Source organism: Glycine max, chromosome 6 (genome assembly GCF_000004515.6).
Source record: "Glycine max cultivar Williams 82 chromosome 6, Glycine_max_v4.0, whole genome shotgun sequence".
In the NCBI taxonomy this organism is placed as follows: Eukaryota; Viridiplantae; Streptophyta; class Magnoliopsida; order Fabales; family Fabaceae; genus Glycine; species Glycine max.
The window spans coordinates 3,630,191-3,657,580 of NC_038242.2; the positions used below are offsets into that span (position 1 = coordinate 3,630,191).

Genomic DNA, 27,390 nt, shown 5'->3' on the forward strand with positions numbered 1-27,390 from the left:
ATTAAATTAACGAAAGCATTTATGATTCTAATAATTTGGAAAAGCAAGGGACATGTGTTAAGTTCTCGACTAAGCAATTATTCATTGAAAGACACGAGTTCCAGGCAATTTATTATTCCGTTATTTTTACATTTCTATAAGAATTTTTTTATCGTGTGCAACTTTAACGTGTTAAAAGGATCATTAATCATCAACTTTTCCCTTGAAAAAACATTTATCTATATCCTGTTTATTTCACAAAAGACTCATCTCTTTCTAATCCTTTTTTTTACCACAAAATTATTTTTTATTTACTGTCTCTCCGTGTATATTTTTTTAATTGTTGAAAGGGCTATTATCTTTATAATACTGGCTAATTATAAATTTAAATTAAAAAGTCAGGTCGTTTATCGGATGATTCCAACATGTTCTTTATGCAAACTCTAAAATGATATACAATTATTTCAGAAGGAAGGAAGTATAGTTTTATACTTATTGTAGCTAATGATTTTGCTAAATAAATGATTGGAGAAACGAAATATGAATAGATTTTTCCCTAAGCCATTTGTTATTATTATACTGGATCGAAATGACTTTTTTAGCAAAAGTACATAGTAGTATCCTTGGATATATAAACAATCCGCTTTTTAATTTAATAAGGCAGTGTTTTTATATAAAATAAAAAAAATCCGTCGGATCGAAATAAATATGAATATAGCCCTTTAACGTTTTTTTTAAGGAAAAAATAAGAAGTTAAATAGACAGTAAATAAAAACTAAATATAATTTTGCAGTAAGAGAGATTATAAACTAGGAAGAGAGTCTGTGTGAAATAAATAGGAGAAGAACAAATGTTTTTTTTTTCTTTCTTTCAAGAAAACGTAATTAATAAACTGCTTGAAATTAATGAAAAGTTGATAATTAATGATGTGCAAAGTGCAAAGTTGTACATAATAAAAAAAATCCTTTCTGTAAATAGGTAACTTTTGTAATCTTATTTGGTTTTTGAACCGTACACTATTCTTCTTGTATATCAATTACGCCACACTCATGACAATCAGATTTTATGGAAAGATATATATTATGAACCAATTTTTTTATTCGTTTAGTTTTACTTTCTTGCCCTTATCTTTAGGGATGGACCTATGCATTAGGCAAGGGGAGCCATGACCCCCTCCATTTTTTAAAAGTTTCATAATTAACATACATATTTTAATTATAGTTTTTTATTTTGTTATTTTTTATTAGATAAAATATCACTCTACTTTAAAAGGCTTTGTTACGTGACCCATTTGACTTTTCTTTGCGGTTCGGCCCATGAATGTTAAATAAATTTCCTTAAAAAAATATAGGATAAATATTAAAAATTAATTTAATTTTAATGTATTTTAAATTTTTTAATTCTTCTATTAGTAAAAGTGTAGAACATGTCCATGATATTGATATAAGCAATTTAATTTATGTGATTTTAATCTTTAAGTAACTCAATTAAAATTTTCTTTCCAATAAGTATTTTTATTAACAAGTTATTTAATTCATAAATTTTTTATTTTTCTTTTCTAATTTTTTTTGTCTATAGGAATGAGAGATACTACTCAGAAATCTACAACACTCATATACTCTCTGCGTAACCAATTAAGTTAGATTCCTCGGTAATAGTTAAACAATTTATGAGTGATAATTATTTATATAAATAAGTCTCTAATTTTAAACTTCTAAAAATCACATGTGATACACCAAAATAATATTTTTTTATTAAACAACTCATTAAGTAACTCTCATTGTAGATGGTCTAATAAATTCTTTTATTAATAGAACATATCACATTCAATTATGTAATCAATATAGACCAACATAAGTATATTATAAGAGTTTAATGATTAAGCATGGATAATATAAAACTATTTTATATTATCATTCAATCACAAATCATTATTTATATGACTTTTAAGTTAATTATTATAAAAGTTAACAAATTTATTATACATTGTTAAAAATTATTTTATATTATTAATGCATATTACTTTTCATATATTGTAATATTAGCAATTTTATTTGTTTCTTATCTCATGAAGTTTTTTTAAATTTATTTTCATGTATGTTAATTTTTACTGTTGGCATAAAAAACGTAATTAATTTAAATATTTATTTACGTAATTTAATTATTTTAATTTCTATTATTAACGGTTGTTAGTGACAAATAAAAAAAATCAGAAAATTTGTCATTATTGGCCCCTAATTTTCGATCTTGGATCTGCTCCTGCTTATCTTATAACTTTTCCTTTAGATTGGATTTATGATATTATCGAATTTATATTCATTAATTATTTTGTGCATTAAGTACTAATGCTTGCAAGCCGAAATCATCAGCTATATTTTATCTTAAAAATTTGACATTTTGTTAGAAATACAAGTACTTTTGTTAAAATCTATACAATCGGTAAAATCGGATTCTAAAGTTAACATTTTCTCCTCTAAAAAAATTGGACATTTTCTCAAATTGAAAATAAATTTTGTTGTCAGTTCGATTAAAGAATCTTAAAGACATTTTGGTTACTGTAAAGTTCCATTTTATTTTTATTTTGTTGATTAAGTTGTTTTTGGAACCTTTAACTAGAATTTTCTATTAACACCCGTAAAAGATAATAAAGTTTTTTTTAAGGGAAGACAATAAAGTTATTGTATTTGTTACTGTAAGATTTTATATGCAACGCCATCGATCGATATCAACAGGTAATTATAATTTTATATCTAGTTATTAATTGTCCTTTTTTCTCCCTTCTCTATTCAGTTAACACCCGTAGACATTACATTACATGGGATATTTAATGTTATTTATATCATATTTAATGGAGTGTAATGTAAACAGACACCCTGTGAATAAGACAACTGACAATGAACTCCCATCTAGTGGCATTAATTGTTAGTGCAGGAAGCACCCCTATAATTTTTATTTGTTACACTACATATTCATCAAGATTTTGAGTAAATTTTTTCGGTTACAATTTTTGAGTAAATTTGATGCCATGGCATTATACCTTCATTTTTAATCATAGCTATAAGAAAATTTGACACTTACAGCATTTTTGTACTATATATTTTTTTCTTTTGAAGTTTGATCTCTTAAACTCCTTGTTTCGAAATTACTATCAGTTGCTAGAAATATGACATAGCATATAAGATGTTCTCTAAAACCCCTTATTTTTTTAAGTGACCATCACAATGATAATAAAATGGCAGAAACCTCCGAGGAGTTGTCGCTCTTCTCTTAGTGACTTGTTTTCTCACAAAGGTGTGCCATTGAAAAACAAGTTCGAAGAAGAGAGATACCTAAAATAATGAACTAATAGGAACAACCAAACAAATAGAACAAATGGTCGTCAAAAACCATGGTACGTAGAATATGTGAGTTCATAAGAAAAAGTGGTAGAAAGAGGAGGGAGAAACCCCTCGAAAAATGTCACAAAGCAAAGAGTAGGAAATTTTGAAAATACAAAAAATGCGAGAAATGGAAGAAGAAAGGAGGGACATTTTTTTTTACAGTCATGCATGGACGCAAAGTTAAAAAAGTATTTCACCCAACTCAATAGGGGCAAATGGTAAATTACCTTAATTGTTTTTTTTAAGAAAAAATTACCTTATTTGTTAATTGCCTTGATTAATGGATTGTGATAATCATCGCACCCCTTTAAGTCACCATAAAAATTGAGGATGACCTTAGGAAATTTTAGATGGCACGGATGAAAGGAGTAAAAAAAATTGCAAATATATGGAATGAAATTAAAAGTTATTATTATTATAAGATTACGTTTCACAAGTTATTTTATATTAGTTGAAAACTAAAATTATAATACTTCAAAAATATATTTTTGTCCATAAAATAAAATTGAAATTTATATAAAATATTATATAAAAATATTTATTTTTGTTATTTTATTTTTTAAAATTACTTCCACACGTAATTTTGCTAAACAAATGTTATTTAAAAAGTTATTAATTTTCAACTCTTAACTATTCAGTTTTAGCTTTCGATTACATGTTAATTTTTTAATTTTCAATTAATTTTGTTAAATTAACTTAAGACTAAAAGAATAATTAAATCCCGCAAATATTATTATTTGAAATCAATCATAAATCATAATTGCACTGTCTTTAATCATGGTGCCGTGTATAATCAAATTTAATCCACATTTAAAGTGAGAGTTGTTTAATCAAACTAATATGTCGTTTCAATTGCATGTCACCTAACCTTTTTATGTTCCCATCTAGACGCCTATCAATTATAATTGCATTGCTTCTTTTAATTGTTTAGTCATAATATTTTGTTTCGTACCATTTATCTTTTCTCATATTTTATTCACTCACAATACAGACGTTCTAGAAAGGTAAGTAATACCTATCGATAATTAAACTAATCCTCACATATCAATCATTAAGAACATTGAGTGACATGTCAATAACGTGTAAGTTCTTGTTTGGACAGTGATCGTTCCTTACTCTTTCATATCAGATTCCAATGTGAACAGCAGTGTTTGTTTTGTTCTTTCCAGTGACTTTATATGCCATATGTAGTGCAAAGTGCTTATGTATTCTAACAGAGAAATAACTAACGAAATAGTATGTATTATTTTTTTTGCTCACTAAACATTTCATTTCATTTATAAGATATGAACGATAATGAATCACAAATATGATAAATTTAGTTAGATCGCGTCGTCTCTTTAATTATCATACTTATAAAATGTAAGTCCCTTATATGATACTTATCATATGTTGAAATATTATAGTGTCAAAATAAAATTATATTCTTCTGTCAAAAATGAAAATCATATTCCAGTCCAAGTCGAAAAATATCTGAATTATTTTATTTGTGGGTCAATCCAAATCAAATATAATCTAGAATTGGTTACGAATTACACATCATTTAAATTTGGTTTTGAATTACATTAGCCTATAGTAATTTATGATTTTTTTAAGAAAACAAAAGTGATGGCATTTCATTTATAATCAGATAATCAATACAAATAGGGATATATATTGTTAAAAACTTGAATACAAGGGTGAAATCTTAATGTCTTTGCAAAAGAATGGACAACATGATTAATTTGCCTCCTCACAAAACTGACTTTAGAGTTTTTAAAACTCTAGATTTAACTAATAAGACGTTGAAATCAGGTATCTCAGGTGGGTTGCTATTGAGGCTATCTACAATCATCTTATAGTAATTTATGATACACAATAGCATACATACCTAGTTGGTTATAAAATTGTCCCAGACAAAATTAATTTTTTATTTGATAGAATTAAGTTTAGAAGTAAAATGTTTTTTTAAATCATTAGACAGAATTGATTTACATAAGCGACTTGTGAATTACTAGTATATCTATTCATATTTGTATTTTATAAACAATTTTATGTTAAATAAAATACAATATTCTGAATTCACTTTAAAATATTGTATATAAACATAAATTGATTTTATTTAAATCAATTTTATCAAAATTAATTCTTTCAAACTTAACTTTATCAAAATTAATTCTATTATAGTTTAATACTCATTGTAGAACATCGCATATTATCTCTCCGTATTACAATGTGGAACCGACATCCCCTACTTTTATGTTTTCAAAATTTTGACGTTTGACCATGAGAATGAAGCTTTTTAAAGTGTCATATTTCCTAGAAATTAAATGAAAAAAATTATTTTAAAAATAATAGGTTAAATTATTTTTTTAATCTTCTAATTTATTTTTTGATTTAATTTAATCCTCTAATTTTTTTGATTTAATTTAATTCTCTAATTTTTAAATTGATTCAATTTGATCTTTAGTCAAAATGGTAAGAAATTACATTTTACATTAATTTAAATCTGTCACTAAATAATTTTAAACCGTCATAAAATATGTAAATTTTCAAAAAAAAAATTAAAAATTAAATTGAATAAAAAAATTAAAAGACCAAATTTAATCTAAATAATGAATTTAAGGATAAAAAATTAATTTTTAAAAAACAAATACTAACACAGTATCCACTAACCACGTAAAGCTATTTTACACATAGTAATCTAACTGTAAATTATCATATATAATTGTATATTACTCCTATGTTAATAACCAGCTTAACAATCATATTAAACATGTTTTTTTATTAGTTAAACTCGTATGTTAATATCTGTAATTTTTTACCATACTGGAAGGTAGATATGTTTGTAATTAATAAAGATACCTTTTTAATTTGATTAGATATTCGAATTTCAAAGTTTAAACCATCAACATTAATGTAAGAGAACGAAAGGATGACAGAAGGGAGTGGAGGCTATTTATGACAATATCACATCTAGACATCTACTGGTATTTAAATTGATTCGAATTCATATTACTGTAGTTCAAAATGTCAAGCACGGGTAGGGAATTTGCAGGTTCATAAATTTTTTTTGAAGTTGGGACTTGGAAGCATCAGACAGAAGAGGAGGTAGGTAAATACATCCATAGAGATTCGGATCACGTAACTTCCAAACTTGTTATAGTGTAGCATCCTTATTTCTCTGCCACCATAGTGTCCCAAACTCTGTCAGATATGCTGTCTATTCAAATTTATTGCTCTGCCTCTTATCACGCCCCCATTTAATTTTCCACATCTTTATATTCCTACCCAATTCCACTATTCCAATTCTCACCCCTTCAAACGGAGTTTTAAGTCCCTTTCTATGGCTTCAGCAAAAGCCAAACCAAGGAAAAGACTAGGAGAATTTCTAAAGGAGCAACAAGAGCCTTTCATCCTAGAGCTTTACCTTTTAGAAAAAGGGTACTCAACAAATATTGGAGAATCTGGCAAGAGCAAAGAGAGATGGTCAATAAGCAAAAAGAGAGAGCCTCTCTTCCAATTCTCCAAAGTTCTAACAACTCTACACAAGAAGCTTGTTTTCCACAACCAAAGTTGTATTTTAATTAGGGACTCCGACATTATAGACGAACATGTTAATGTTAATGTTAACGTCAGTGTCCCTCGTGAAGCTGAGAGCACTGATCAAAGTCATCAAACAATTGAGGACACAGATCGGTTCTCATTCTCAACATCTATCAACTCAACCGTGTACCTTTCGTGCTCAGATATTGATGAAGATGGAACCTCGTTGTCGCCGCATAAAGACAAAGCTTTGTTTTCTCCAAACACTTTCCAAGCTTCCAATATAGAAGTACTGCAGAGGTATGGACTCAGATTCTGATGTACCCTCAGTCTCAAATCTGACCACAAGTGCTTTTAGTACTATTATTTATTCACTCAGATTTAGAATTTTACTCTATTAAACTTAATTTGTTAACCTTTATTGTACAGATCATGGAAATGAAACTTCAAATTTAAATACACAACATTAAAAACACTATCTTTAAGCTTTTGTCCAAAATTAATTATATATATGATGGGAACTAAGATCCAAGCTAGTTTCATGTGTAGAAATAATATATTAGAAACTGACGATGACAGTCCTGTACTAGAAATTGTAGGATAACCTTTTTTTTTTTTTAAATAACTGCTAACAGTTGTGTAATTAAGCAATGTGAAGTTATTTACTGTTTGTTTGTAAACAGAAAATGCTCTCTGTTTGTCTATGAGACAGCAAGCGTATGTGTTGTGTATATTTTAGTGTTCATTATCATATTTTATTATTATTTTATCAGTATATCTAAAAAAAACGTGTATTGATTAGTTTTCTTACTCTTGTCTCACGAACAAAGCCAGCAGGCTACCAACAATGAAGAGCACCACCAGAGATGCTTAGAAGGTAGCCCTGTTCCAGAGTCTCGAAATAGTAAGCTTCGTTGGTTATTATAAACGTGTGTTTTAACTTACTTTATTATTATCGTCTTTTTTAATGATGTAGTAATAATGTACCAGTTTCTGTGGCGCACGCGACATTAAATCAGGATGTTTCGGGAATGGAAGAAAGAAGAATGAGCAGTTGCTGTGTCTTTGTACCGAAGAAAATCACGGAGGATTCGCTGCTATCGGTGGCTCTATGGAGTTCGCTTATTCAATCAGTCAAGAGAGAAAGGTGTAGCAAGGAGTTGCGAGAGTTCCTTGGGGCAAATCCAGATGTTTGCCACGTGTTGAAGTCTAGAACGTTGTTGCATAAGGCAAAACAGCTTTTGTTTTATTGTGTGAGAGAAATTAGTACTCCTAAAAATCTTTCGAGAAAAGATTGTAGACAAAAACAATGTTTGAAACAATTAACTAGGGGACCTGAAGAGCTGGGGAAGATAATATGGGAGAGGACAAGGGAATTGGGTGGAAATGAGACAAATCTAATAACCAAGTTACTGAGTTTGGAATACTTGAATTCGATGGATGAATGGAGTGAGTTGAAACCGCAAGTGAGACATATTTGCGTTGAGGTTGCCGAAGCGGTTTTGGAACGTTTGACCTACGAAATTGTAGAAGAGATGATTCAAGTCTTGTCACCAACCTTATAACAAGTTTGATTTATCTCCATTGTAATGACTCCTGCCCCATTTCAGATAATTCTGATCCTTCTTATATGATGCGTTTCCTTGTCTTTATTTTTTATAAATTAAAAAAAATAAAAAATCAAACGTGCCCCCACCCAACCCTCCCATTGGAATATGAATTTTGATGATTTATTTTTTCATTTTTTGTTAGCTGCAATGGCGATGTCATTCTTTATGCCTGGAACGAAATTTAAGCTAGCATTTTCACTACATCAATGTGATCACTTCTAGGATCACAATGGTACGTATTATTTAGTTAGAGTTCTTAAACGTCTGCTTCTGTAATTGTATTTTAAAACAATACTAGCATTCAATTGGATTATATTCGTATGTACAGTCATTTTAACATTAATACTTCAGTCATGCCTTTTTTTTTGAGAAAAATACTTCAGTCATGCTATTTAGTGTGAAAATGCTTACGAAATCGGGTAGGAAAAGTAAGAATCAACCATACATGTGGAATTCATGTAAAAAAATGTAATGGTAATGTAAAAAGAAAAAAAAAATTGACCAAAATTAAGAATGTGCTTAATTTTTTATCATAAAAAGTTTTTCCCTTCTCTTCGCTTTTTACTTTTTATAGATAATTTTTTTTACGAAAACAAGAATATATTGCACATATAAAAACCAATTCATAGGGATTAAATTAAGAAAAAGTAAAGGAGTTAATTATTAGGATCGATCCTGATATTTTTTGACCAAAGATAAAATAGTTAATAATATTCCAGTACTATAAACATATATTTCTTTAAAAAGGAATAAACACACAATTTCATTAAAATGACACGACATAACTACATGTAAATATAAAATATTATCCCCAAATAAGTATTTTATTTTTTTAAAAAAATGTTAATTATTTTTTTTTTTCACCAAGAATATTCCTCAACTGATCGTAAAAGTCTAATTACTTTCGAAATAGAAATATAATAATAGGTTTTGTCTCTTTCAACAAAACAAATTTTATAGGAATCAAAAGTGATTGGATAAGTCAAAGTTTGGAAAGTAAATGTTGTTAAGGGTTATTAATAACATAATGTAAATAACTAAATTGGCAACACTTGTATATATAAAAACAATTTAATAAACTTAATGTAAAAATTAAATTGAGAACCCGCAACACGTAAGTACTAAATTATGTATTTAACATTTATTTTATTTTTTTAGGTTTTATAACTACCGTGAGAGGATATAATCTGTTTATAAAATATGCATGGTTAGTGAAAACTAAAAGTGTGGCTCTAACAGCTCATCAGCATCACTATTGAAATTTCTGTGAGGACAAAAGATAATTATTTCTCCACCCACTATGGCCGCTGCCATTGAGCCATTCTCCTTTTCCATTAAAAGATGCGATTTTGCCTCAATGTGGGCTCAACACCGCACTTAAAAAAGGAGGCAAGCATAGGAGCATATGTAGTACTTTTATAGCTACATGATTGAGATGCACTACTGACTATGTTTAACTAACCGCATACATTTAAGAGTAGTAGATGAAGGATTTTGTTTTATTACCTAGTATAATCTGCTTTCAAATTTAATTTCAGTTTGCAATTTTAAATAAATATTTCAAGTAGTGCATTTTCTAGAAAGTCATTACTTTAAACTACAACCTGCTATTTTTTATTTGTACGAAGTATAGGCTTAGAACCTCTAATTATATAATATTTTTTTTTTATGAAACAATGACTTTAAAACCAAAATTAACCTTTGATTTTTGTAAAGTGATTCAAATTTCAAAATCTTGGTAGTATTGTTTTTTTATTAGAAAACCATGGTTTCAAATGACGATTTATTGAAATTTGTATTGTATCATATAAAGTCACGATATATTTAGTTTTTGCTTTGAAATCACAGTTTTTAGTTTCTCAATCTCAATAGGAGTTATGGATAAGACTCATAACTTATTTTTCATTTATTTTGCCAACAACAAAGATAGAAGAAATAGAATTCCATTGTAGCTTATTGATAGATTGAAGAAAAGTCAACAATGACCATTAAAAACCCGTCTTCTTTTTTGCTGAAAATTAAAAACCCCTCTAACACACATAGGAAATAAATTTTATTCTTTTAAAATGAAAGAATGTATTTTTAAAAAAAATCATAATTGTATATTAATATATTATAAAACGAACAATAGTGAAATCATATTTCCTTTTTTAAATTTCCAGAATTATTTTTTATTTTTTTACTCTCAATGGCTCGCAGTCTCGCACTGTTATCTTCCAAGTTTAGTGCCATTTCAATCACAACCGAATCACTTAACGGCGCACACAAAAATGGAAACACTGGGCACAGAGATCAAACCCACAATCAAGGACAAGGCTAATGTAGTTACTTCTTGCACCTTTAATTTTGCTTCCTACCCCTTTTAAAATTCGGAACACCTATTCTGCAGTGTAAGATTACATTTCGGAAAGGATTTTCTAGAATTCAATTTTTTATGTAAATTTTTACATTCCAGGAAAGCCTTTCTGGAATATAATTTTGCATTCTGGATTAGGCGCAGAAAGCAATTTGAGAGGTGCAGGAACTAATTGACCAAGGTTAAAAAATAAACAAGCTATAAAATTAGCGTTAAACCGTTAAGTGATTCAACCATTTAGAAATATAAAAAAGACCTATATTACATTCCACTGTTCTCATGCAATGTAAACAAATAACAAGCTACCTTCACTCATCATTATGTAAACAAATTATAAAACCATAATGTAGATGGATAAAAAAAAAAACCATAATGTATAAAATTAATATAAAATATAAATCTCTTAATTAGAAGAGAAAATGGATACTTTAAAATTTAAATGAGTTATAAACATGATAAAATACATCAACTTATATAATTATTGTAACAGGGTATTTGACGGATATAAAAATATAAGTTCAAAAAGAGATGAATAAAATCTATATAAATTGCAACTAAAAAGATTCATGCGCAGTTACTAGTATAATTAACACACCGTTAAGCACCCGGGTATGCAAATTGTTCTAATGCGATCCTTTTGCAAACTATTTTTGAGAATAGGTCTGTTTTCAACCTATTTCCATAGAGGGTTTGTTTTATTTACGTGAAACTGCATGGATATCACCATTGCAACTGGTAAAATGACCCTCAAAGCAACACGTGGCTTTTCGTCACTATCACTGGCGAGAAAGCCAATGGTTTCGCCACTCATGCTGGCGATATAGTCATGCACTGAATTTTGCTAGTTTGACTGGCGATTTCGCCAATTTGACTAGCAATGTAATTACTTTCTGACGCAACCTAAATCGCCAGTCAAATTGGCGAAATCCAGGGCATGGCTATATCATTAGCATAAGTGACAAAATCAGTGAGGGTCATTTCACCAGTTGCAATGGCGATATTCATGCAGTTCCACACACGTAAAAAATAAACTCCCCATGAAAATAGTTTGCAAAAGGACCCATTAGGGCAATTAGCCCACCCAAATATCCTTGCTTACATAATTTACACACCGATAATACAGTAACTTTTTGTTTGTTTATTTATTGATTACATATTTTTTATTTGTAAGAATTGAATAAAGTAGGAGGAGAAGAAGCACAACACTCTTACACTATGCTAAATGAACAAAGCTAGACCCTTGGTTAAATGATAATACAATAATCGGATTCTGTAAAGCAAAAAAAGAAAATACAATAATCAGATTATGTAACGAGAATGTATGTCCCCGACACAATATGAATTAAAATTAAAAAAGTTGTACACAATTAACCTTCATCTACGTTTTGCGGCAAGCGAGAGACTCTGACCAAATTGTTGTCACGAACGGCGCAGGATCGCTTACAAGAGATGAATGACATGCTAATGCTATTCCTTAACCTCGTTTGAGTCGTCTCCATGCTAGTGTTAATTTGTAACTTGCTGTTCCTGTCAACACTTTTCGTACTCTTGGTGCATTTTTTATAAGCTGCAAAGAATGGATCACCGTCTTGCATCTTCGAAAAAGTTTCATAATTAGGAGGCTGAAAAGCACAAGGAGGAAGTGGAATTTGGAAAACATCAACAGAATTTCTTTGGAAATTACTTGTGTACGGAGGGGGTTGTAGCTTGTGCACAAACTTGTGCTCTCTTCGGAAACTTTCAGCAGTAGTTACCTTGGGCACACCAGGTTTTCTTTCCCATGAGAAGGGTATATTTCCCTGTGAATGAGTTCTTGGTTGACCCATATTGCCGAAAAGGAAATGCCTTTACATCAATATATATATGATCAAGGTGGTGACTGATTAATTGAACTTTGATTGTGTAAGGCTTTTTATATTTATTCCATTATATAAAATAACTCTTAACAAACATCGATCGTGTCAAGGGACACAAGCAAATTAAACGTGACATAGACAGTTAGATTTTTGGCTTTGAAACAAAATTAATTTACTGAGAGAAGACAGAAGAGTTAGAGAAAGAAGACCAAGTTCACACGGTATGGGTTAGTCAAAGAAGATAACTATTAAGTGTCTAGAAAGCTATAAAACAAATACTAGATGGTTAAGTTGGCTCATATATGGAGGAAACTAAAATAATTTTTTATATAAAAAATAGTGTTTTAATGAGATTTTCTTAACTAAAGCACTAATTTTTTTTCCTTCAAAATTACACATTTTTCCAACTATTTTTTATGCTTTTGGAAGAAGACTTTTCCATAACATGAAAAAACTATTCAAAACAAAATTCTGCATCCAAAATTTGTTTACTTTTGGAATACTAGTATACTGTGTGCAACAGTAAATAGCTTTGATTTTTTTTAATAAAATAGCACATAATTAAAAGGATATATCCGAAAAAGTTGATAACGTTTTTTATGTTGAGAAATAGATCACACTTCGCTTATTCTCAGTCAATATATCAGGTATCAACCCCAAAATTACACTGCAAAATATTCAGAAAATAATATGCTTTTTACGACCACGATGAATGTTTAATAAATTTGGACTATTTTCCTCGAACACCAAGAAAAAGAAAGTTTGAATCAATTAGGAGGTGTTTGGTTTGTTCATTTTCTGTTTTCATTTTTACTGAAAATAGAAAATAGTGATGAAAATATGTTTGGTTGGATTTTTAAAGATATTTTCAGTGAAAATATTTTCTCAAACGAACCAAAAACTGAAAATAATAAAATCTTGTTTTTAGTGTTTTCAATTGAAATCAGAAATCTCATTTTGGGTAAAATGAAAACGCAGTACAATGAATGTAATTTTAAGCAAATCTAAAAATACATTTCCTTTTAAAAATGCTCAGTGTTTTTATTTCTTGAAAGCAGAAAACAAGAAGTCAAACCAAACATATTTTAGAATTCTAATCTTTTAAAAATGAAAAAACAATTTTCAGAAAATAAAAATGAAAAATAAAAATCCAAACCAAACCTACCCTTAAGAATTTGTCATTTTTAATTTTAAAATTCTTATACGACCATTAGTTTTTTCTATTGATATTGATTAGGATATCATGCATAGTGATCAAAATCATTCTTGTACCCATTTGTTTATTCCTCAAACTATGACTTTTATGAGTTATTTAAGAGTCTTTATGAATACTATTCTAGACATATGTCATGTGGTTGTTTCGTTATCCTTTATGAGTCAATTTCAATAGTAAATTACACGGTTGTAGATATATTTAAAGAAATAACTAAATGATTTAAAATCATCAGGTTATTTATAATCTTAATCATATATAAATAATTTTATATTTTAAATTGATTATGATCATAAATGATATAATGATCCTGAACCACTTTTTCTCATATATTTAGACTTAATAATTTCTCATATATTTGGGTTCTTGCTTCAAATAAGATTTTTTTTAAGTCCTATTCGAAAAATGCTAACACAAAGCTGACGATTATTTTCTATTTTTTACGGTCAAACAAAAATAATTTTATTTATTGATACTTCTTAAAGGCAACCTAATGACAATTAATGGCTGTATTTATATATTGCTAATATTTTTATTTGTATGTATTGTTCTAACTTGAATTTGGAATGAGCAGATTTCCTATATGAACTGACATGTTCAATTGTTCATATTGTTCCGGTGGCCATTGAGTTGTTTCCATCAATCAAGTATCATCTGAGTTTTAATGTGGGCCAAGTACTGACGGGCCCGGCTTTTTTTTCATTAAAAGGGTATTTTTTAAAAAGGCATTTTCTGTATTCATTCACTTGTTTCTAAGTACACTCACCTTCTTCTTGTTTAAATCCAGACAACTTAAATAACCTTCTCCTTCCCCCACCTAATAATGCACTCCTTCCATGACAACAAAACATTTCCCCTCTCATTAGAATCCTTCCTTTATTTAATTTAAACTATATTCTTTTCTTCCTGGCTTTCTTGGTTTTAATAATCTAGTAGCTTTATCCTCTTGCTATAAATTAGAAAAAATACTTATAAGCTTTGAATTTCCATATATTATTTGCAAATGTTGTGATAGAGGAAAATTAAATAACAATTTACAACTTCTGTGTACAATATTGTGTTTATTTATGACTTATTTTTAAATGGATTTTTTTTTTCAAAATCTACTCCCATTTGGTAAGTTTTGAATCATTTTTACCTTAATTCAGTTTGGAAAGTTATTAGTCTCACGCAGGCGAACCTTTGGTGAGCGGAGCTAATCCATTTGCTAGAAGTTTTAAAATTAAAAAATAAATTACTCCGATGCAAATATTTTATTTAAAATTTTATAATTTATTTATTTCATAAACAAAATATTTATAATTTGTTATTGATAAAGTGTTAAGATTTGAGATTTTTTACGGGGTTCATCTAATAATCCAAAAAGAAGTACAATGTTGGATAAGAAAATAGTAAAAATGAGTGATATATATACCCGAGACACATTTAAGCATCCAAATAGAGATTCTTCGCCAGATATGCCCCGTAACTGGTAAGTCTTGATCATCATTAATTTGATATGAACATAAATAATAAAGTGATCACAATGATCCAGTTCAACTTAAACAAATTCCCAAATAATTAAGAATACACATTTATTTATATAAAAAAGCAAAGTGATCATCAACATCAGGATATAGTTTAAATTATTTAAGTGTTTTCAACAGCTTTGCGATTACAATTAAACAATGCTCATAACATCGTTGGAAAACTTACAAGAAAAAATATCCATATACTTCATTATGTTAAACCAAGATCCACTGTTTTTATTACTCTTACTAGACCCTTTATGCATAAAGGGGTACTCTTTGGGGGTTTCGGTGCATTTCTTGTAAGCTTCGACAAAAGGATCTCCTTTCTGATCACTCTCCAACCGAAACGATCTAATTCTCAAGGAAGAAGGCTGAACTGCACATAGAATAAAATTAGGACCCTTTGTGTCCTCAACTTGAAGTTGCTTCTTGCGTCCAATATTCATAGATGATGATTGTGGTGGAGGAGGTTGTAACACTAAATTACTGTGCCTTGAGTCATTTTTTTTATGAGTGACTTTGGAGAGACCAGGCTTGTGTTCCCAAGAGAAGGGTATGCTTACTTTTTCTTGAAAGTAAACATCGTTATTAAGAGTGTGCTCCATGGTGTGTATGTGATGCTATGCTATTGCTATTTGTGTTATATATGCAACTCTCGCTTCTCCTCACGAAAGTATATGCATGTCACGAGTTTCTCGATTTGTTTTTTAACTAAAATAATCCGGATTCTGTTGGAGAGGGAGATGGCTTCTGGATTAATTAATTCATAGACAAACAAACAAGCAAGAAACATTATAGGTTCACGCCATATTTGGCCAATCATGATCAAATTTTGCAACCGTGGAAACTCACAATAGGATACTTGGGTATGATAACACGACAGCAGCATAAAAAAATAATTTTAAATTATTTTTTTAAAGATATATGTAAAATTTTCTTCTTAAAAAAAGCAAAAAAAATTCTTTATTTTAAAAAAATAATTTAGACGAATACATAAAAAAGTTACTAATTTATTTTAAAAAATAAACTAACCCAATTTCAGCCAACATATACGCAAATATATTTTAATATCCCCCATAATTCTTACGGACATCATATTTCCTAGCATAGAAACAAAAGAATGACATTGAGAAACTCTTTTACTTGTGGGATAATTGAAAAGTATCAAGTAATTAGTTAATCTTCCCCTACAAAAATAATATTATTTACCAACAGTTTAATTAATATTTGATTAATTTCTTCTAGTGTAATTTTGTATATAACACAAAAATTAAATTATCAATATATGATAAATATGATACCAACAAACAATTTTATTAATTAGTATAAATATTAATGCGTATTATTAATACATTACATATTAGTATAATGCATATCGTACTATATTTTAGTGTTGTAGACATTTAAATTCTATACTAGTAGTTTATTTTTTTTTATCTAAAAAAAAGTAGTTTAATTTTTATTAGACAAAAAGTATATTGTCAAAGACAATTTTAACACTCGATAAAAAATTATTGTCTGAAAGCAAATGACATTTTTTAGTTGATGTTGTTAATGTCATTATGTCAACAACAACAAAAATGGTATTTGGAATGCTAAAGCACGTAAGTTTACAGATACTGTAATAGTCATCACATGCATTATATGACATACATGCTTTTCTTACATTGATTGCCCGCAATGTTCGCCAAAAGTACTTTCCATCTTTGAATAACCGAAGTTGTATTATATATATTGGCACTCTGCTCAGTCAAGAAACGTTATATATGACGACGATGATGTCAAATTTAATAATGGTATTTTCCGTCATTGTTTCATAAATAATACGTATGGTATGCCGTAACTTTCAATGTTCAACCACTATGATTCATGAACCAAAAAAACTAATTCTGTTCAAATAATAACGGTGGTGCGCAAAACCATTAGTTTTGGGCTCTCTGCCAGTCTGCCATAATTTATAAATGGGGGCTGCTATTGGCATTGTTGACTACAAACTTTGTTATTGACACTACCAAATTATGTGAAATTCCTCTTTTGCTCCCTCACCTAATTGTTCTCACTCCCTTTCCTTTCCTACATCCAAACCTCACCAGCTCCACTCCTTTGAGCCAGCCATGGCTATGGGGGTTGCTTGGGTGGATATATGTGTCGTGCGTGTGAGGAGGGTGACAAGATAAGAGTCGTGCGTGGTCTGGTTGATGTTGTTGCGGTTGATGACGAGATTCGGGTGTGATCATAGTGGGATGGTGTGGGTTGTTGTATGGGTTACTAGGTGGAGGTCTTGTTTATCTACGCAATGATGTTGTTGGTATGGTAGTGATTGCGCGACGCTAGGATGGTGATGACAGTGAATGGCATGGCGATTACCTGGGTGATTCACGCTAGCAGTGACGTGATGGAAGGTGTGGTGATTCACGCTTGGATAATTTTGGAATTATGCAATAAAAGACCCACATGGATAGTTTGAATAGCAAAAGTTAATAGTAACTCCTTTTATAGATTTGGTCGCCTCAGTTTGTAGCTTGGAGCTAGTTTCAGTTGACAGTTTTTATTTTCATTATTATTTTGAAATTTAACAACCAGATAAACATGCGATTAATATAGCCGTTCAGAACAAAGAAACTTTGGGCCACCAGCTGTGATAATTAATCATATGGATTTTTCAAGCTTTTTATGTTACTACTATATGGTGATAATATTGATATCTCCATAATCATTCCTAGTTATTGGTTCTATTACGTCTAATTGTAGAGCCTTCCATAGTCCATGTCAAAACGTCATGATTTATTTTATCTGGAGACAAAAACTTGTTAAATCATTTAGAGATGTTAAATGATATAATACTCCATGACACAGGAAATACCTGTATGCTATTTTTGTATGGCCTGTCCGGCCTCCTACGAAGCAAAAAAAAACTATTTTTGTATATTTCACACGATGAAATGAAACATGTCAGTAGTAATGTCTAACAGAAATCAGTTTTTGAAAATTTATATTTTAACACTTTTGGAATTTGGTTTTCAAAATGTGCAAAATAATTAATATTTTTGATAAATAATTTCTGTGATAAATTGACTATATTTTGGAAACTAATTTTTTAAATATCTACCAATTAGTAAAATTATGTTGGAAATTTAATTTTAAAAATAAGATATTTTTGATGAAAATAAAACCAAAAAATGTGAGAGGAGAGTGCATAACTGAAAAAAAGATTTACAAAAAGCAATACCCTAGTAATTATAGTAAAATTTGCCCTATGACAAAGCTTACGAATAATATATATACAAAAAAAAAAAAAAAAAGCTTATGAATAACACCGGCGGTCCAAGCCCATATATATGTAGCTGAAAACCTTCTTCGTCTTGGGCTACTATTACAACAAGGCCCAAAAGATAGCGGGTTACTTAGGGTTAAGGGGTTTTGAGCGGCGTGGCGTGTCAATCCCAGCTTTAAATACGACCCTCATTTCGTTGATTACAAATCGTCAGGGAGCCATCTCCGTAGCTGAAAACGGCGCCTGAGTTCGTAGTTACATTCCCTAATTGTAAATCTTTCGTTGCGCATTTCATCTCACTTTTTTTGTTCACTTGTGAAATGCTAACAAGCATTTTCATTGTCAATTTTTGTACACCAATGTTGTGTGTTGATGAATTATAGGTTTCATATCTCATTCCTATAGTTTTGTTTTTTGTTTACCGATTTTTGCTATAAAACAGAAGAGAGAAAGGGGTTGTCTGCGATGATTATAAAATAATTCCTCGTTCTGAATGCTACGCCATGGCATGACAGACACGTTTACACCCATAGAATATGAGCACTGCCCCTTTTTATTTGCATTCTGATTTTGTGTTTTCCGTTTATTTTATTTATGCTCTATGGTTTTGCTTGGTTTGTCTATAATTTCGTTGACCCGTGTGTGTGAAATTGAAAATTGGAAAGGGAGTTAGGTCTATGATTTGCAGAGCATATTTTTACGACATGACTGCTTTGTGTTTAGGCAACTCCTCATATTGATCGAGTGGTGTTTAAAGCCCTAACCTTAAATCATTGGGGTTTGGGTTACGCACACCTCCATACTCCAATTGTAACTCCTCAGATGTATTTTTTTTTTTATTGCGGAGTTGAAATGAGGTTCAGTCATGTTTTGGAGGATCACATATTTTTTTTAAGAAGTGATCAAATTATTTTGTTCACCCTTAAATTGAAAACAGAACCTAATGAGATTACTCCCTTTTTTATATTTTACTTACCTTAATGTTTCACTTCACGGAATACCATTTGATCAGTTTTACTCTTTAGTTGATTATTGGATTTGCACATTATGCAGACTGAATTTTTTGGCTGAATATGATTCCTTTTGCTCCATACGATTTTAGTTAGACATAAATTCAGATATTCTGCATTTGTTTTGGGAGAACATCTACACGGAACAGAGCAATCTATTACACCGAATACACCATTTATAGCTAATACACCATAAAGAATTAAGAGAACCCCAAAATATTGCAGAACATCTTTTACTATATTAAAAAAATACTATTATCTCATGAAAAATATTTTTACAACATAAATTGTTTAAACCAAAATTTGATAAAAAAAAAATAGGGAGTTCAAAAGAAAAAGAAAAACCTCCTAAAAAAAGCTGTTTTTTTATTGACAAAAGAACAAATTATGGTCTGTAAAATGACAGTCAAACAAAATGATGCTGCAGACCAATCCTATCATGGTATCATTATCGACTCTTACTACTAAAACTTCAATAGGCTAACCAAAGCTTACACTGTCCTAAATTCTTTTTTGGTAAAAATATAAATTATATTAAACTCAAAATGATACAACAATAACTGGGACATATTCTGTAGCTAGAACAAATCAAAAGTCTCCCTAATATAAGAAGACCTATATATCAAGATGTTAAAACAAACTGCAGCTAGAACAAATCAAAAGCCTCTCTAATATAAGAAGGCCTATATATCAAGATGTTAAAACAAATGCTATAGATAGAGGTCCTAGATTCTTGATTATACTTATACAAGCTTTATTTATGCTAAATATGCCTACCACTGTTTCCAAAACCCTTGTTTCCATCAACCATATAGCCTTATCAAAATAACTCGTTTAGATATCCCTTGCATTGACTTATCATCGCAGCAAGCAGCACAGCACCTTGTTCGTTCCTGACATTGCCTTATGGAGCTTCCCAAATCTATCCTCCCTTCGTCAAAAACAGAACCGAGTAATCAAGCGAACCAGAAAAGAAATCACTAAGCACACAACTGATAAATTTTACAAATCACGGAGTAATCAACTGATAAATTTACAAATTTGATAAAAATGAATCCAACATCTAATTTCTGCTTGGCTTATGATCCTTAGTTATTAGCACTACTTGGGCCACTTGAATCAGAATAATTTCGATTGGTGTTTATAAAAATTGTGCAATGAATGATTATATAATCATCGATTCTCCGTATAATCACAATTGCCAATGCATTCTAAAAAGAGATCGAGAATCGGTACTAGAAAAGAACAAAAACAGGAATTTCAAATGTGTTGCTTGAAAGTTGGAAATAATGTTCACATCAAAATTTAATATCACACTTCAACCCAAAAACTTGAGGTTTAAGTTTATAGGTTTTTTTTTTATTTATATGATACTTAACTTTTTCACTTTTGTTTAATGTGAGACTTCTTCTTACACTTTATTTCAACGATCTCTTCTTAAAGTATAAGTCTTTTCCACATGATAATATCTCCCGTAAGTCATTATCATCTACTAGTATTTCATGATAGAGCACATTGCTTAGCGAGTTAATAATGGGATGTTGACAAACTTCTGGAGTGATGAATGGGTCCCTACAGTGGGGAAACTGAATATCGGTGTCTGAAAACTATACCTGGGATTGTGATCCTTTAAGGGATGTTTTACCAGTGGCAGTAATCCAACGTATCAAGGCGATGCTAGTTCCAAGGATGGATGGTGGGAATGATGTTCTGTTTTGGAAAAAAATCTCATGGTGGGGGATTTCAATCTAAAGGTACTTATTTATCTTTATTGTCTGCTGATAATAGGCTAAACCGATCGGTGTTTAAGCTGATTTGGAGACTCCCGAGCGATAGAGCGTATTAAAGTTCATGTGTGGAAGGTTGCTCGTCGAATGTTATTGACTAATGAGGCCCTTAGTGTAGACCGTAGACAACACCTGATGAATAATGCTACATGCCCGGTTTGTAAAATGGAACCAGAATCTGTTCTTCATTTGCTGTGGGACTGTGGTAGAGTAAGGAGTATCTGGATGGAACTTCTGAATGGTAGGACTATCCCTCACTTTAACAGTGATGTAGTGTACTACTGTGTATTGGATTCAAGCAAATATTAATCCTCAAAGACAGTTGCCTTTGGATCGGCCTGACTCTTTTTGCTATTACCATCGATGCCAGATGGTTTAGAAGAAATGAGCTAGTTTTTAATAATAGATGGAGAAGTGAGAATTCTATAGTTTATAAAGTGAGACAAACGTTTCAGGGTATGGTACAAAGCTTGTTGATGATTGGTAGGATGGGAGGTATTCGAAGAGTAGGAGTGCTCATAATTTGAGTATTTACATAACTATAATCTACTTAATAAATAACTAGAGTAAATATCATAAGTATAACCATAACTAATTTTTAAAATATGGGTATATAACTAGTTATATAACTAATTAGACAACGATAAAACAAGTTATATCTAAAATCAATTACATAATTAATTATGAATGAATAAAAAAAAGTTATTTGAAATATTCATTTCTATAAAATTAGTTATAGTTTTATAACTATAATTATTTTTTAAATAAAAATAAGTTATTTGAAATACCAATAACTATAAAATTGTTTATAGTTTTATGATGATGTCTAACGTGTGTGACCTCTTTAGGTCTCCTTAAGTCTATGGTGTGTTACTTTTTAACACTCTTGGAAGAAATAATCATATATTAATGATAAAGATACTAAAGGTATAACATGTTCAAAAAATATAAAATATCATTTTTATTTCAAGCAATGATCCACATGTAAACATAGCATTGAAAAATTACATGTGTGTATGAGTTTTGTATTTTCTCTCTCATCATAGTAATTTGGGTTGTAGTCGGTGATGATAGTGCTCTGCTCAGCAGATTTGTTGTTCAACAAAACTTGTAAGTAGTTGAGGGTTTTTTTTAGCAAGAATCTTGCACATGTCCCTATCATTCATGGCAAGAAGAAATATCTTGCCGCATTGGTTGATATTCAATTTTGGAGGTATTTGTTCACAAAACCATAGCTTTAAATCATATTAGTTAAATAAAAACTTTCTTTGAGAATGAAAAGGTTTTCATAACAAAGCTTATCATCTCAATGTTCATGCACTTTTAATTCATTAGTAGAATCCACTTTTCCTTCACCAAAAAAATTGAAAACAAAACTTTTTTTTTTCTATTATTCTCTTTCAAGCCAAAACAACAAGGAGGATCAATAAACACGCTTGTCCAAATATATAATAGCGAGAATTTCCAACTTTTTTTTTTGGCTGGATTATGAAATCAAAACGATGGTTTCATATAAGAAGAATCATTGGATATGTATCGTGTGGCTGGTTCGACTTTTATTTAAGTAGGTGGAGATGCAAATGTATGAATTACCTGCTTTATGACCACGCTATACCCTCGATTATTTTTTTTTATTGTATATTAAAAACTTGCGTACCGTGCAGGACTTGAGGAGGTTACGCACGCTAGACTCCGCTTAATCTTGTACCTACTTTTATATAACTAGTTATAGTTTTTTTTTAAACTAATTTTTTTGAGCATCCCTTTCCACGAAGGATTGTTCATAGTGGTATCTCGTGGAAACCACCGCATCCTAATTGTATCAAGATTAATGCCGATGCTACAGTAAGTACAATGGATGGAAAAAGCTTCTTGTGGTGGGGTGGGTATGAAGCACAAACACCTCTTTTTGTTCAAAGTGTCACTGTATTGGACAAGTTTTTAATATTGATACATCTGGATACTTTTTTTACATGTTAGGTGTTTGATTCAAAAATTAATTTTTGTTGACTTAAATCCTTAAATTGATACTTTTACATAACTAATATACTTAAAAAAATATATAAAAGATTGATTTAAAAAGATGAATATATCATTATTTTTACATTTTGTTATATGTTACTCATATATCATTTAATTAGATTGTGTTTGTGTTGGAACTTTGGACTCCTTTATTTCATAAAACATATAAATTGAACTAAGGATAATAAATAAAATCAACACGGAAAAAACTTGTTCCCCTTCAACTCTATGGCTTCATCAAAGTGCTTTTGTAGAGTTGTTACAACTTAAGCAATGAGGAACAGATCTATAGAATTGAACCGAGGTAATTGCACAAACTTGCTCCTTCTTGGGTTTTATTCTTTGTCCTTGGACTTAGTGGCGGAGCTTTTTGGGAGCGGGGAGGCCATGGCCCCCCAAATTTTTTTCTTCACTTTTATAAGCATATAATTTCATTATAAATAAAGTTATAAATAATCTTAAATATATTTATTCAATCATTTGGCCCCCCAAAAGTTTTGGAGCAACATCCGTCATTGCTTGGACTACTCTCAACACTCCTATTGGTAAAGATCCAAACGAACAAAATTCCAGTAGGAGAAAGCCTTAATGAGGGACTATTGTCGCATTCATTGTTGAGAGCACTATTAGCTTAAACATTCACTTTAACCACTTTTAATATTGGAATAATCTTCTCTGCGGAAGTGTTTAAATTTATGTGATATTAAAAGATATGCAAAATTAAAATTAAGAATTCATTTAAGTAAATTATGCACTATAGATATTCTAAAAGATATTGTTCTTGATTTTAAAATTATTCATTACGTTAAAATCATGATGCACTTTATTTTAAATTAATGTTATATTGACGTTTACTTTATATTTTAAAGTTTTTTTTCTATAGAAATTGAAGCTAAAATTAGAAGATTTATAATAATTTAGACACTTTATTTAATCAATTCAACTAGATCTCTTAATTTTTTATTTTAAATATAAACATATTTAAATTTGTTTATTTATTATAAAGTAATTATAATATAATTTGTATATTCAAATTATTAATTTATTATAAATTTTAATTATGTAAAATAAATAGTTATTATATGTATTCCAAAAAGTCACAAACTAAAATGATAATCATTTTTACATTAAAATACAAAAAAAAAATCTGTTTGCTCACCTTTTATAATTACATAATTTTTTCAGTTAAATATTGCAATTTTTAGTTGGTTATTGTTCCCTCGGGTGAAGTTTGGCGCAGTAAGTTGACGATGCATAGGTTAAAAAGGAAAACGGGCTTATTTGGGCCCATAAAGAAAATCCATTTATTAATGGACAACGACAGAAGAGGGGTTTAGTTTAGTGTACTAGTGTTGGGAAGGAGGAAAGGAAACAAGAAGAGGAGGGGTTTTTGTTTTGGTGATTGAATTGGGGATTTAGGGATTGTGTACGGTAACAATGAATTTCAAGATGGATTCCGATAGAGCGAAGCTGTTCGTAGGAGGCATTTCTCGCGACACCACCGAAGACGTTCTCAAACTCCACTTCGCCAAGTACGGCGTCGTTTCCGACTCCACAATATCCGTAGACCGCACCACCCGAAGCCCTAGAGGTTTTGGCTTTGTCACTTTCTCCGACCTCTCCGCAGCTGATAAAGCCCTCCAAGACACCCACGTCATCCTCGGAAGAACGGTTAGTTACTTTTTTCCCCTTTTCTTTCGAGCCTCGCACGTTTACGAATTTCAAGCAAATTATGTTTTCTTGGTATGCGTTAATAATTTATATGTTTGATTTATGGTTAGTTCTTTCTGTTTGCTTGTTTGTTGTGTATTATAGGTAGAAGTGAAAAAAGCGATTCCCAGGAGTGAACAACATCAACACCAAAACCAATTACAGAGTAGAGTGGGTGGTTATTATAATAATAATAATAATAATAATAATAATTATAGTAATGACTGTAGCAGTGACTACAACGTTAGGACTAAAAAGATTTTTGTTGGGGGTTTACCTGCTGGTATATCTGAGGAGGAGTTTAAGAACTACTTTGAGAGGTTTGGTCGGATTACCGATGTCGTGGTGATGCAGGACAGTGTAACTCACCGGCCCAGGGGATTTGGGTTTATCACTTTTGAGTCCGAGGATTCCGTTCAAAACGTTATGGTGAAGAGTTTTCATGACTTGAATGGTAGACAGGTGGAGGTGAAGAGGGCTGTTCCGAAAGAAGGGAACCATGGCTATGATGGGTTTAGTAAATTCAGAAATAAGAGTGAAAGAGGAGTTCCTAAGAGTTTGCCTCCTTATAGTCCTAGGAATATGTTCCCGGGTTTCTCACCTTCGCCGTGGTATAGTGGTGATGGAGTATATGCATATGGGTCTAATGCGTATGGTTGCTGGTACCCTGTGGGTGGGTATGGGGGGAATGGTTATGCGGTTTTGTGTGATGCTCCTAGGAACTTCTGGTATGGGCCAATGATGACTGGTCCTCAGGCATGTCAGGTGCCTTACACTAGTGCTGTTCCGGATGTTGTGTATGTGGGGGGTAGGATTGGAGTAGTAGGTAGTGGTGCTGGATCTTGGGGGTACAGTGGCATTCTTGGACCTGCAACAAATTTGAAATTTGATCAAGCTTTTAATGCCAATGGATTTGTTCCTGGCAATGTGACATCACTTCATGGTGTACAGCAGGATGTTATCGACTCGTCAAGTCTTAAAGGAAGCAATGGTGGAATTTCTAGTTGACAGACTAAAAGGGTCCTTCAACCTTAATTCATGTAGGTAAATACTTACTGACTGCTTCAAGGGCTGTGAAAGGTTGGCATATTCTTTTGCTAGATGTTGTAAGGGCTAGTCACTCATTTTATTTGTTTTAATTTGTGAAGATACCTTTTTATGTGTCATAAACATGTAGTTTAGCAACTCTTCATGTTTAGTTATGGATTTTTATTAGAGGTTTCATGCATCTGTAAAATAATTCCCATGCAAATCCTTCTCTATTGTTCTTTTAATATTTGTTCAGTGTGTGCCATTTGATTTTTTTGCTGTATTTTTCTCCCGCATCCACTATCACATACCAGTGCTTCATGAGTCCTTTGCACCTTTGTTGATTGAAATGAGTATTTTTGGTTCTTTGTTTGGCTTTTAGGTGATTAGTTGTTTCCCTTAGAATGCTGTTAGCTGATGTGGCTCATGGTGTTTGTTTGGGTTATGTTAGTTATAAATCATTTGATGTTGACGTTGATAGATAAAATTATAAATCAACTTTGATCTGCCATTTTGTGTTATTGCAAATGATTACATGGAATGCTGATGACCATCCTATTGGAATTGTTTTTTAGTTGTTAATTTCCTGTCAAGGCCACAATGGAGGAAAGAAAAAGAAATGGACACCTCGGGATAAAATTTATTTCTTTAATATTTAATAAAATCTCCATTTGCTGGATAATTGATAGTACTAATAATAAACATGATGTACTATGTTAACTTGTTACCATTTCCCAGTAGTAGTATATCTGGTATCATATTCAATTTTCTCTTGGGAACTATAATAATAGATTTCTCGTATCAGAATCTATCTATAATTGTTAGAAGCCGTTACATTCTATTGGTAATTTGAAATCGGGGGTAGAGGAGTCTCTCACGGGTGAGGTTGGGAGATAATTTCGGCCTATAAGCCGACAAATGATGTGACAGTTGTGTTTGTAAGAACATCTTTAAACATGGATCTTGAGCAAGGATCTTTCACCAAAGGAGGAGTCAAGATCTCCAAAATGGAGAATGGGATCTTTTAAATAATCCTTGAAGATCTTCAAATTTATTATAAAAAAAAATTATTCTCTCCCTAGCAGCAAAATGGGGGGGACGAACTGTTCAACAAGAACTGATCACCAG

At 30.7% G+C, this 27,390-nt stretch overlaps 2 protein-coding genes and 2 non-coding genes across 5 annotated transcripts; 3 read left to right on the forward strand and 1 right to left on the reverse strand.

The window, feature by feature from the left end:
• Positions 1–6,254: 6,254 nt before the first annotated feature.
• LOC100814716 (uncharacterized) lies at positions 6,255–8,569 on the forward strand. 2 transcript variants are annotated; one of them, XM_006581218.4, is made up of 3 exons: positions 6,255–7,184; positions 7,715–7,788; positions 7,875–8,569. In XM_006581218.4, exons 1-3 carry the CDS (start codon positions 6,685–6,687, stop codon positions 8,447–8,449), a joined length of 1,149 nt encoding a protein of 382 aa, XP_006581281.1. In that variant the 5' UTR covers positions 6,255–6,684; the 3' UTR covers positions 8,450–8,569. The 2 variants fall into 2 exon arrangements, with proteins under 2 accessions (XP_006581281.1, XP_014632746.1); XM_014777260.3 differs by having other exon boundaries at positions 7,715–7,761.
• Positions 8,570–11,648: 3,079 nt separating this feature from the next.
• MIR4358 (microRNA MIR4358) lies at positions 11,649–11,814 on the reverse strand. The gene has a single exon (NR_048678.1). It is a non-coding gene; the product is annotated as a microRNA MIR4358 (primary transcript).
• A 7,346-nt stretch (positions 11,815–19,160) lies between these two features.
• On the forward strand, positions 19,161–19,249 carry LOC113002030 (small nucleolar RNA snoR8a). The gene has a single exon (XR_003267558.1). It is a non-coding gene; the product is annotated as a small nucleolar RNA snoR8a (small nucleolar RNA).
• A 5,602-nt stretch (positions 19,250–24,851) lies between these two features.
• On the forward strand, positions 24,852–26,507 carry LOC100816822 (RNA-binding protein 1). The gene is made up of 2 exons (XM_003525910.5): positions 24,852–25,194; positions 25,339–26,507. The coding sequence occupies exons 1-2, from the start codon at positions 24,961–24,963 to the stop codon at positions 26,239–26,241; spliced, it is 1,137 nt and encodes a 378-aa protein (XP_003525958.1). The 5' UTR covers positions 24,852–24,960; the 3' UTR covers positions 26,242–26,507.
• The last annotated feature ends 883 nt before the right edge of the window (positions 26,508–27,390 follow it).

Bases quoted from the DNA above. Each gene is read 5' to 3' on its own strand.
- LOC100814716 (XM_006581218.4), top strand. From the start codon at position 6,685: ATGGCTTCAGCAAAAGCCAAACCAAGGAAAAGACTAGGAGAATTTCTA. The intron at 7,185-7,714 runs GTATGGACTCAG...TCACGAACAAAG, and splicing joins AATATAGAAGTACTGCAGAG to CCAGCAGGCTACCAACAATG. The intron at 7,789-7,874 runs GTAAGCTTCGTT...ATAATGTACCAG, and splicing joins TGTTCCAGAGTCTCGAAATA to TTTCTGTGGCGCACGCGACA.
- LOC100816822 (XM_003525910.5), top strand. From the start codon at position 24,961: ATGAATTTCAAGATGGATTCCGATAGAGCGAAGCTGTTCGTAGGAGGC. The intron at 25,195-25,338 runs GTTAGTTACTTT...TGTGTATTATAG, and splicing joins ACGTCATCCTCGGAAGAACG to GTAGAAGTGAAAAAAGCGAT.